The sequence below is a fragment of the Ascidia mentula genome, chromosome 1, assembly GCF_947561715.1.
Source record: "Ascidia mentula chromosome 1, kaAscMent1.1, whole genome shotgun sequence".
NCBI classification, from domain to species: domain Eukaryota; kingdom Metazoa; phylum Chordata; class Ascidiacea; order Phlebobranchia; family Ascidiidae; genus Ascidia; species Ascidia mentula.
In genome coordinates, this window is record NC_138566.1 from 8,691,595 (window position 1) to 8,702,553 (window position 10,959).

General features: G+C 38.2%; 5 protein-coding genes across 5 annotated transcripts; 2 read left to right on the plus strand and 3 right to left on the minus strand.

Moving 5' to 3' along the window:
- The first annotated feature begins 1,642 nt into the window (after window positions 1-1,642).
- On the plus strand, window positions 1,643-4,111 carry LOC145887788 (delta(24)-sterol reductase-like). The gene is made up of 11 exons (XM_082979007.1): window positions 1,643-1,771; window positions 1,825-1,991; window positions 2,177-2,332; window positions 2,443-2,569; window positions 2,688-2,785; window positions 2,840-2,999; window positions 3,056-3,162; window positions 3,261-3,404; window positions 3,468-3,665; window positions 3,722-3,900; window positions 3,961-4,111. Exons 1-11 carry the CDS (start codon window positions 1,678-1,680, stop codon window positions 4,109-4,111), a joined length of 1,581 nt encoding a protein of 526 aa, XP_082835133.1. The 5' UTR covers window positions 1,643-1,677.
- A 275-nt stretch (window positions 4,112-4,386) lies between these two features.
- LOC145887789 (mitotic-spindle organizing protein 1-like) lies at window positions 4,387-4,945 on the minus strand. Its single transcript, XM_082979008.1, has 2 exons — window positions 4,723-4,945; window positions 4,387-4,525 (listed from the first exon to the last, which is right to left on the minus strand). The coding sequence occupies exons 1-2, from the start codon at window positions 4,881-4,883 to the stop codon at window positions 4,471-4,473; spliced, it is 216 nt and encodes a 71-aa protein (XP_082835134.1). The 5' UTR covers window positions 4,884-4,945; the 3' UTR covers window positions 4,387-4,470.
- A 447-nt stretch (window positions 4,946-5,392) lies between these two features.
- Window positions 5,393-7,028, minus strand: LOC145906850 (uncharacterized). The gene is made up of 5 exons (XM_082994347.1): window positions 7,024-7,028; window positions 6,562-6,702; window positions 6,317-6,398; window positions 6,079-6,243; window positions 5,393-5,937 (listed from the first exon to the last, which is right to left on the minus strand). The coding sequence occupies exons 1-5, from the start codon at window positions 7,026-7,028 to the stop codon at window positions 5,473-5,475; spliced, it is 858 nt and encodes a 285-aa protein (XP_082850473.1). The 3' UTR covers window positions 5,393-5,472.
- Window positions 7,029-8,093: 1,065 nt separating this feature from the next.
- LOC145906946 (uncharacterized) lies at window positions 8,094-8,988 on the minus strand. Its single transcript, XM_082994426.1, has 3 exons — window positions 8,857-8,988; window positions 8,472-8,654; window positions 8,094-8,402 (listed from the first exon to the last, which is right to left on the minus strand). The coding sequence occupies exons 1-3, from the start codon at window positions 8,986-8,988 to the stop codon at window positions 8,094-8,096; spliced, it is 624 nt and encodes a 207-aa protein (XP_082850552.1).
- A 1,286-nt stretch (window positions 8,989-10,274) lies between these two features.
- On the plus strand, window positions 10,275-10,628 carry LOC145907049 (succinate dehydrogenase assembly factor 3, mitochondrial-like). The gene has a single exon (XM_082994519.1). It carries the CDS (start codon window positions 10,275-10,277, stop codon window positions 10,626-10,628), a length of 354 nt encoding a protein of 117 aa, XP_082850645.1.
- Window positions 10,629-10,959: the final 331 nt, after the last annotated feature.

A 10,959-nucleotide genomic window follows, 5' to 3' on the forward strand; every position in this document is an offset into this window, starting at 1 on the left:
TTTTCTGAAAAACACATCAAGATGTTTGAAACTCCATGTTTGTGGTTCTCTCAGAACAAACCCGGACCCGTTTTTTGGGTGACCAAACCACACCTAATGCTTTTGTTTCGCTGGGGATTACGCATATCGACTTTCTCGTCGATTCAGTGACTTAGACGTAAACGGAGGTTGCAGCATAACATAAGGATCGATTCACAGCGCGATGAGTCACATTAACGCTATTTATTAGATCACACCACAGGCCTGGGTGGCAACAGACCAAAGCGAATTACTCAAGTCGGCGTATAAGTTGGCCCGTTTCTCACCCCCGCAAGATACTTAACTCCTGTTTTTTTTTACACGCTTCAATACAATTAGACTTTCTCCTCACTAAGCTTCCAGGCGACTAAATTATTTACGAATAAGGTCTCCAATAAACAAAAATAATAAATGTAACATCCTGACGTAAAGCAAACTGCGTTATCAAAATTGAATACACCTTCATGTTGATGATCACACAAATTGATGCAACTTCATTTAGTTTGAAAATTATTTTTATTAGTGTTCTTATTCTGATTAAAGACGCACAATCAAAACATGCTATAACTGAACATAACGTAACCTGACATACAACATACTGTATGATTGTCTAAAACTGGCGTCGTCTACGAAATCCGCAAATTGGGCGAGTCACACGTTTGTCATCAGCATATCACAAAGCTGTGAACCACAGCTCAACAAAAGACAGGGAGCACCTGCCCGCTGCAGTGACCGTTGAGACCACTTCGGGAAGTTCACAGAGGAAATGGCGAAGTGCTTGAGAAAACATGCAGCCCCTGACAACACATTTGGCTCAAGCGATTGATCCCACGCAGCCAAGCCGAACTAAATTGCATAGTCTATATCGGCGATCACGTAACAGATGGTTCGGATTTCAAAGGGCTCGCGAAGTTTGCTCACCGTTTCGCGTGTCCGTTGATTGAATGAAGGGCCCAAAGTGGACAAAATTGGGTAATTCGGTGAAACACAAGACAACCTTGAAACTTCAAATCGGCACGCTAAAAAAAGGGGAAATATAGGTCTTGTCAAGCAATTATTCGATTTGTAACAAGAGAAAAATCATAAAAAAGTTCCGATTTAGGAACCAATTGTTTTTGTGACGATATGTATGTCGTCCAACACGCCTTAAATGTCAACAAACTAATTCTGCAAAAATGCAACTAATCATATGTCCTATTTTGGGCGAGTTTCGGAAACCATTTCATCACAATCCATCCTCTTCAAACATTGTTCGTGAACTAGCAACACTGTTACAAAAGCTTAACGATCATTACTGTTAGAAAAGACAAATGTACGAGATTGAAAAAAACACCTTCCCCTGACAGATATGCATTGATTCTCGTAAAGCCTACAACTGATACAAAAGCGCTTTATCAGAATTCAAAGATATATTTTCGTTTGTGAAAAAGAGCGTAGAAAAAAAAACATGTTTATGGTTAATGTCCGGGATAGCTCTTCGCTGACCTAATATTTTTTTTTTCTTTCTCATACGATGCTTACGTTCTTGCAGTTGCAAATGACAGTTTTCCTTTTAGGGAATTTCCCGCAAGAAATGCTGCATTCTTTTGCTCTCTGGTGCACAAAGTGACCTTTGTAACCTTTTGGCAAAGCGACGTTGTTCATATTCAGACCGGGAAGATGGAAGATTTTCAGACTTGGACGCAATCAAACTTTTTTGTCGGCGGTGCTTTCTGTGCTATTCTTATGCTAACGATGTGGTTGCGACGCAAAGGTTTGTCAAAAAAAAAATTAAATAACCTATATTTACATATATTTTCTACTAAGGTCTGGAATACATCCTGGTGAACTACCGGTGGTTGATTGTATGTTTATTTCTTCTACCTGCTTCATTTTTATTTGATATCTACATGTACGTTCGGGCAAAGTTTATTTTTAAGTTCAACAGTGCTCCAAAAAAGCATGATGAAAGAGTAAGAGCAGTGCAGAAACAGGTATGTTATCAAACATCATTGGTGTATTTTATATTTATTAGCTAATGTATTGTACCACCAAACCGTTACCTAAGTGGTTTACTTTTAAATCTACTGCACGTTTTCATAAAAGGGACTTGTTTTTTGAACAAAGCCTGCTTTGATATGTTATCTTTCCTAGCTTTGCCAATTTGTTTTTTTAACAGGTGCGAGAGTGTAAAAGCTCAGGAGATGGAAGAAAAATGTGTACAGGAAGACCGGGGTGGGCAACAGTGTCAATTAGACTTGGAAAGTACAAGAAAAATATGAAAAAAATTCACATCAATCTGATGGACATTTTGGAACTAGATACACACAGAAAGGTATTTTGTTTGTCCAGACAATTTTTTTGAAATTACTGTTTTAACTTTAGCTTAAATTGCCAATTGTTTTGGGGTTATTGTGTTTACGTAATAAATTTGTCTGTGCAAAGGTTGTAAGGTTGGAACCGTTGGTGACTATGGGCCAAGTGACTTCACTTCTTCTACCACTAGGTTGGACACTTCCTATTGTGCCAGAGTTGGATGATTTGACAGTTGGTGGTCTGATAATGGGAACAGGTCCAGTTCATAAGATATACAAAACTGTAAAATATACATATGGATTAATCATTTATTGCTAAAATTCCACACCTGAAAGCTCCTGCACAAAACTAAAACTTAATAATTAACTTTTAAGGTGTTGAAACTTCATCCCACAAGTATGGCCTCATGCAGCATGTGTGTGTTTCATATGAGCTGGTGCTGCCTGATGGTTCACTGGTCAAGTGTAGTAAGGTAAAAATGCTGATTATCCAACAATAGACATTTTAAAAACTTTTTGATTCTTAGGAGGAAAACCAAGACTTATTCTATGCAGTTCCTTGGTCATATGGAACTTTGGGTTTTCTGGTGGCTGCAGAAATTCAAATTGTGCCATCTAAGCCTTATGTGAAATTGACATACCAACCAGCTAACACCAAAAGTGAATTGTTGAAAAAATTTACAAACGGTAAGTTACCACAAGAATGTAAATTTACCTAGCATACATGATAATGCACAAAACAGAGGCATTGGACACCAAGAAAAATGACTTTGTTGAAGCTCTGGCTTTCTCAGAGAGTTCCGGTGTAGTTATGACGGGAAACTTTGCTGATGTTTATGAAACAGGCAAGGTAGGTGTTGTTTATAATACTCCTGAGCATTAGTCAGCTCCCGACAAAACTTTAACAAGCTCACTCCATTTTTTTTAATTGTGATCATTTACTTACAGTTGAACAGGATTGGGACTTGGTACAAGCCTTGGTTTTTCTCACATGTTAAGCAATTTTTAAACTCTGGAACAACTGTCACAGAATACATACCTTTGAGAGATTATTATCACAGACACACCAGAAGCATATTTTGGGAGCTGCAGGTAAAACGACATCAGAGGACTTACATGGAGAGTGTAGTGTTTTTCATAATATCTTACATTTAGGATATAATTCCATTTGGTAACAATCCACTGTTCCGATTGCTAGTGGGTTGGTTGATGCCACCCAAAATATCCTTGCTCAAATTAACCCAAGGGGAAACAGTGAAAAAACTATATGAGGAACACCATGTTGTCCAAGACATGTTGCTTCCAATTCATAAACTTGGAGACTGCTTGCAAACATTTGAAGATGAAATCAAGGCATGTTTGTATGTGTTAAAATGAGATAAGCACAAGGCCTGACACATTTCTTACAGCTATACCCACTTTGGATTTGCCCATTCTATTTGCCAAATAATCCAGGAATGCTTTCCCCATCTAATAAAAAAGGGGAGATGTATGTTGATGTTGGTGCATATGGAGAGCCACACACTAAACATTTCAACAATGTGAAGACTATTCGAAGCTTGGAACAGGCAACCAAGTCATTCGGAGGGTGAGAAGCGTTACCAGTAGCTTTTGTTTCAAGGGTCATATTACCAACAGTGCTGGTTAGGTTTCAGATGCTTTATGCAGACAGCTATATGACCAGGGAAGAGTTTCGGCAAATGTTTGATCACACCCTGTATGATAACATGCGTAAGACTATACCTTGCTGCAATGAAAGAATGCCTGAAATATATGACAAAGTTCACAAAGAACAGTAGCTTGCCTTTTGCAAATAATGTCCAGTGATATTTATAATTTTTATTTCAGAAACAATTGAGCTTTTTTTTACTACTGCAGCTAAACATGCTAAATGCGTGGTAAGCACAATAAAAATATGTGTGTTGCATGCAAGAAATTTTGACAAATTATTTTCATATAAAAATTTTTATCTTGTAATTGATGAATACATACATTTGTTGATAGTTCTATAACTGTTTTTGTCTTGAACTGCATGTTGTGCACTTGACTACATATGATGCACAGAATAAATGTTCAACAAACTCTTTGCCAGCCCTGTCATCATGGTAGTCACATACACTTTTCTTGTGTGATGTGAATATAGTTTGTAAAATTTTTTCTATTTGTTTTCTTCTGCTTTCTTTGAATGGTCCTTTAAATGGGATGTTTGGGTCCTGCAAACAAAAAGATGTTTTAAATTCATAAAAATGCCGGGCCTATTTTTATTACTAATTTAACATCTCCTCAACATAACATAGTTACAAAACAGTGGAAAATACTTTGGATGGTTAAGACACATGCATATGCTCTCTACAGAAAAATGTGGCTAACTAAACAATCTACTGCTTTGTTTAATGAATTGTAACTGCACCTTATTTCTTTTATGACGGTGGAAATCGCTTCCGGATTAACTCCAAGTTCACAAAGCTGAACGCAAACCTGGAGCGTCTCGGCGTCTAACCCACAGTTCAAAAGTTTCGATATTTCCAACAAAGTATCCATGGTCTCTGACATTTCCTTGGTCGAATCCATGTTACACGTAAACTAGAAAAACTGCGGACAAACGAAATTAGGCAAAACCAACACAATTAAAAAGTTTCTAACTGGTGCTCAAAGTAATCCAATGAGCGAAAACGTTTGCACACGAAAAGTATGGAATGTATGCCGATGTTGGCTTTTGTGTTCATATGCTCATTGTTGGATTTACAACTTACATATTTCTCTTGGACTCATCGACAAGCAGGCAAAGCAACAGGATATGGTTTCACTGTATAATTTAGTTTAACTAGACTGCACAAATACAACTTCAATAATTTCAAAAACCACAACATGCGTCCTCTCTTTGTTTCCAGTGTTCCCTCTCATAAACCACCATACCAGCCATGTTGTACAAGGAAACTGTTTGTTTATGTGGAAGTCAAGTTTATTTGAAAGAAAAACAATCCAAAAGATCCCATCAACTACTTCTAGCATATTGAACTTTTTTAAATCACGTGGCAAACTTCACAAATCAAAAGCAATTGTAAAAAAAACGATTGGCTCGTTTATACAAATAAATAAACCACCAATTCAAACACATATCAGCACATATCAAAATTTAAACATTTAGCAGCTGCTTCTACTAATTTATTGAATAAAGGGGATTCACGCGCAAGTCGCTTTCCAATTCGTCTTCAGGCAGTTTTGCGTCACAAGGTGTGGCGTACACGTTGGTATCGGAACCCACTGTTTTATCGTCAACGCAGTCGGGCGGGAGATCATACGTGTGCTCATCTTGTTTCGCGGTGATTGACGCGTAGTCCTCATCCATTTTTAAAGCTGCCGCATTCACTTGTTCGCTTTCAACGTTGCGCCGGAGAATTTCGGAAGATAGGGACATGGCTGTGGGACGAAACAGCTTCGCCCGTGATCCCGATGATGCAATCGTTCCCGTGCTGGTTATTGAAAACAGTCTTGACGGTTTGGGTTGTGAACTAGGTTCAATAGTTTGGTAAATACTTTCCGGTTCATCTCTCACACTCAGGTAGCCAGCATCGGGCAAAGGTGATGGAACAGTTGTTTGTACCGATGGTTCAATGCCATGTTGCTGGTAACAATAAAAACAAACTCTTTTAAACTCTTGTAACATATCCTAGAGCAGTGGTTCCTAACATTTCCAAAGCTGTGACGTACTTGTCCTAACAAAATGTTTACATAATAATTTTGTTTTTATCAAATCACCGCTTACCAGTGTGGTCCAATCTTGATCATTCGAATCTTTGAAAAAGCGCTTCTTTATGACGTAACAAACTACAACTCCAATCAAGAAAAACAGTAACACACACAAAACTACCACCACTCCGGTGAGGTTTGCAGTCTTTGACGTCGACTCTTCAAGAGTGCTTGCTCCAAACTAAAACATGTAAAAAATACCGCACGTGTCATAACAGCAGCATTCTTGTGTATGAAAAACACTCTAATATTACCGCCAAAGATGTTGTGCTTGGTTCCAACATCGTTGAATAGTTCAGACCCTGATACCTTGGGACAAGAGCTCCGGTTGTAGATCTGTGACAAAAAACGTTGGAACGGATCGTTGACCATATGTAGGAGTATGGATCTCAGTCTGTTTTTTTTCAGTATCACATATCATGCCAATAAACATGTGCAAATCGCATTTCCAACGGTAGCCATTTCAACATATGTTTGGAAAACCCCAAGACATGCTTACCGTTGAGATGTGTCAGCTGACGTAGTAGTAATGTTGGAACAATCGCAAAATATGATTTTGGGTTCATTCATGCAACCTTGCTTTTCGTAACCGAAATTGTCCAAGCAAACGTTTGAGTTAATGAGAAACCCCGTGTCGTCCCTGCAACGTAAAAACACATGAAACTTGTAGATATGGCTCAAACAACACTGCCAACATATAATATTTTAATCGATATTTATTTCAATAAAATAAATGATATCAGAATATTTATCACACACGTGCTATACCCGCCGATAATGTGTTTTCAAAATACTGGTTTGTGGGAAACTCTGCTGTTTTAGAACAGTGCTTTACAACCCGCTCTAGGTTATGAAAATCTGTCGTGCGGATGACAATCGCCCGACAATCTTTCTAGTTAGGACTTTTTTTGTCTAGCACAATGGTGGATATTACATACACCGGGCGTTTCACAGTGTGAACCGCATTTCAGAGTTTGGTTTGCACGTACCACAATTATTTTGGTACGTATAAAAGACGATATTTGTGTGTCTGCGGTGTTGTTTCATGCAACGAAATGCCACATACACTTTGAGAACTGTTAGAACTGCATCAAGGATATTTTCAATCTACTGGAACGTACAACCCTCATCATGTTGTTCAAGCTAATGGGTGTCTACCGACCGAATGTTAATCACAAACGTCATAAAAATTAAATTTCTTCGGATATAACAAGTTGGGTGTGGTTTGAAAGGTATTTTAGCAAGCTTTCTGATGGCATAGGATAGATGGGGCCGAGGATTTGTAGACGAAGTTATTAACGATATATCAAAATGGATATCATTATCTGACTATAGAATGTGGTCTGTAATTTTGAAACCAAAATCGTTCAAGCCTATATAGACCTTCTTACAGACCGCCTCACCAATCGACAGTTCAGGCTCAGTACAGCGCCTCCTTTTACTGCGTCACAGTACTGTGCCTGAAAAGTGGGCATGAAAATGCAGTAAAAGACAAACCAAATCGAAAACTTAATGCGCATCGTCATGAAATATTGTCGAGTGTGTTAGCGGTTCCCGAAAGTTTGCTTGGATCCGTTATTCACGGCACTTTGATATTTTGATGTGATATAGTTTTGTGTCTAATCAGCGCATTTAGTTTTGCTGTAACCAAACTGGGAGACCTAGCTAAAAAAAGGCCGAGACATCGGTACGGGTTATATATCTCTTATATTGATGATAATGTTCTTTACGTATCCAAAATATTCTATGTATTCTGGTGTTTTACCTGACTGTTAATTAGTTACACACGTTCTGGGGTAATTTAAAAAAACAACAGCATCTAATGCGCTAGGTCGCATAATACGAATGAAACTTTCGTGCCACAAAAAAGTGAGGACAGTCTGCAAAAAGGTTGAAAAGCACTGTTTTAGAACATATATAATCCTAACAGGGCGATTTTGTGACTGAAATTATGTATGATCAATTACATTGTCTTTCCAAAACAGTTTGAATAGCAGAAATTTAAGCGTGCTATGATATTGTAAGCGCAACTTACTTGCAGAGACAGTCTGTGGCTCCTTCCACCTTGTCTCGCCTGTCGCAATAGCGATATTTTTCTCTCCACACAACTGAGTCATTGATGGGGCAGCGGAATTGGTGGATCGAAAAGTATCTTGTCATACCCTTTCGCGCTGGTCTAAACCTACCTGGTCGTGGGTGATCACGTACCATTCGTTTCTTTGTGCCAAGCTCTTGACTTTCACGAGATTTAATGTTCAGTTTTGTTGGCGCACATGAAGTTCTGGTTGTGAAATACGTGCTTGTCCATAAACCCGAGCCGTTGATTACTAGCAAAAGTTTCTGTAAGAATATTATTGGTGTACATTTTTGTACAGTAAAATTTTACATCATGCATTATTCTGAACCTACTTGTAAATATTCGTCCCAGCCGGACTCGTCCGCGTCAATCCGATTTAACATTCCGTCAACCACGGTGGGATTTAACATGTTCAATCCGAAGCAATGATTGACAAATGCAGAGCGGTAAAGATTTTCTCGAAACAAACCGCGCTGACATTTTTGCTCATCTCCGCAAATGTATTTGCGTTCAAGCTGCCCAATTAAAACGTCAAAACGTTATTTTTAAGCACAAAAAATATCGTGGCTAACATAGTTTGCACTCTTCTTTTTTCAATACAACAAACGTATTAAATCTTTAATGCTCAAATTTAATCCACGCAGTTTTAACTTATTAGGGTTATAGAGAAAAAATACGTAAACATGTTATGTTCATTTACAACGAGGTTTCACTTACTAAACACTTGGCACAGTCTTCTGTATGGTCTATGCTCCAACCGGTTGGATATCTTCCAGTATCTTCGAACAATGCATCGCATCGTCTGGTAACCAACACAGCCACCAACAAAATACTTTGCTTCACATACATTATCAATTTGCAAGCAGCAGAAAAACTAAGTTTAGGATCACTTCAATAAACAGCACTTCAAACTCGCTGGTGTGACCTACTGTAGTTTCCGTTCATTCAATCGTAAGAAGAAACACCTCAAGCAAATGACGTTTGCGCGTAATGATCCAGACGAAGTTCCACTAACGAGTTGACGGCGACTGTGGCAATTATGAGGCTGATTAACTTAACAACATCCCACACGCCTTCGGGCGAATATTCGTTCACGATTTTAGGAAGTGGGTTTAATTATTTTTGAAAAATCGAGTTTATTTCATCATTAATTTCCACCATTTTGTCGTATGGGTGGTGCAGAGAATATATTTCTATTGCTTGGTGATATTAGGTATTATAGAAACGAGCCGACTAAAATGGGGGTACGAAGCACATCTTGTGGGGAAGACCGTAGGATCGCGGCGTCACAACTTAAATACAAACAGAAATACAAATTAGAGCTATGCTTCTTAACTCGCAAAAGGTTTATAAATACGACACATCATTATTACTCCTGTCAAACGTACGCGAAAGAGAGCAAAGAAATATAGTGTGCAAACTATCCGTGGGACACCAAAGGCTTACTTTCCATATTGACGATATTATCCGATGGACATTTTATTCCTATGTCTTGTTTATTATGATGAATAAATTTGATTTTTTATTCATAATTCATAATAGCATAAAGTTACCAATTTTAACGAAACTAAAGCTAACTTGCAAGCTACGATCAGCTCGTGTTTCGGCTTCGCGATATTTGATTTTTTTAACTTTAGGCACGCGCTGGAGCCATACCACATTTCACACTATGTATAGTAAGTATAATAAGGGGAGGGAGTGGCTAACTATCTATCTAGTTTCTTCGGTATAAACCATGCAATACTTTCCTGAACCTGAGCCAAATTCTGCTCCGAATGCTATACACCACATGTGGCAGCAGAGCACAAGCAAGCGCGTGTGTTGAGTGACAGGTGCTTCGGGAAAGAGTCAAGAGTCAAGTAATGGTTGACTGACTTGGGAGTTGGGACTTACTAGTTGCGAGTTGCGACCAGTAGTCAGTTAACAAAACTAAATATTGTCCCAGTCATACCCCAAAATTGTTTGCAAAAATTTATTTGCCTCTTTTGCAATTTGAAGAAATTGTATGATAGAATTTGAAACAAATATTAAACTTCAAATACAGTGGGGTATCTGTTGTGCAACTTAAGTTTTTTTTGCCTTCTGCAACATTAACGTTACAATTTAAATATTATCTATGTTGAAGTAATGTTGTAATGTCGCACTCTAGCAAAGTTCGGCAACTTTACAAATGTATTCTACGGTTACATGAAGGCTTACCAATTGAACTCAAAGCTGTTGGGGACCAGTACGTGAAAACTGAATTCAGAGCTCACAAAAATTGTTCTCCTGAGTTCATTCCCGAGTTTATGCATCAGTGGCAAGCATACGCTCATACATTACAAGTTCAACTTGGAGAAAATCCAACCCATTCCAAAGAAGTTGGAACAAGTCTTCCGGTTGAGGCACTGGATGAATTCTCAGAAGATCAAATTGTGCAGTTGCATGAGTTAATGAAAGAAACCTCAAAAAGCAGCAAACAATTTGACCTGAAAAACGAACTGGAGTAATCTCATAACTCAAGATGTGTTTAATAATGCACCCAGCCATGCATCGTGTCAAACACACTTTACTCCGCAGGACAATTTGTCAAAGAAGTGAAATGTTTTGTGTTATGTTTCAACGTTATTATCGACCATACAATGAACTTAATGATTTTAAAAGTGGTAGCCAAAGCATATTTAAAAACATTCGTCACATACTATTTCCTAGGCATGAACCCTCAAACAAACAACCAGCTTTGAAAGAACATGAAATATACAAACTCCTTGAAAAAAATAGCAAGCCTGCCAAGAAAGCATTGCAGTAAATTGTGTTTTTGGAATAAAACTTTTTTGTGTG

Coding starts and splice junctions, on each gene's coding strand:
- LOC145906946 (XM_082994426.1), bottom strand. CDS start 8,988: ATGTATGTGAAGCAAAGTATTTTGTTGGTGGCTGTGTTGGTTACCAGA. Junction 8,655..8,856: donor AAGACTGTGCCAAGTGTTTA/GTAAGTGAAACC, acceptor TTAATTGGGCAG/CTTGAACGCAAATACATTTG. Junction 8,403..8,471: donor GCTGGGACGAATATTTACAA/GTAGGTTCAGAA, acceptor ATATTCTTACAG/AAACTTTTGCTAGTAATCAA.
- LOC145887788 (XM_082979007.1), top strand. CDS start 1,678: ATGGAAGATTTTCAGACTTGGACGCAATCAAACTTTTTTGTCGGCGGT. Junction 1,772..1,824: donor GATGTGGTTGCGACGCAAAG/GTTTGTCAAAAA, acceptor TTTTCTACTAAG/GTCTGGAATACATCCTGGTG. Junction 1,992..2,176: donor TAAGAGCAGTGCAGAAACAG/GTATGTTATCAA, acceptor TTTTTTTAACAG/GTGCGAGAGTGTAAAAGCTC.
- LOC145887789 (XM_082979008.1), bottom strand. CDS start 4,883: ATGGATTCGACCAAGGAAATGTCAGAGACCATGGATACTTTGTTGGAA. Junction 4,526..4,722: donor ACCGTCATAAAAGAAATAAG/GTGCAGTTACAA, acceptor TTTTGTTTGCAG/GACCCAAACATCCCATTTAA.
- LOC145906850 (XM_082994347.1), bottom strand. Junction 6,399..6,561: donor TCAGCTGACACATCTCAACG/GTAAGCATGTCT, acceptor TTTTTGTCACAG/ATCTACAACCGGAGCTCTTG. Junction 5,938..6,078: donor ATCAAGATTGGACCACACTG/GTAAGCGGTGAT, acceptor TATTGTTACCAG/CAACATGGCATTGAACCATC.
- LOC145907049 (XM_082994519.1), top strand. CDS start 10,275: ATGTCGCACTCTAGCAAAGTTCGGCAACTTTACAAATGTATTCTACGG.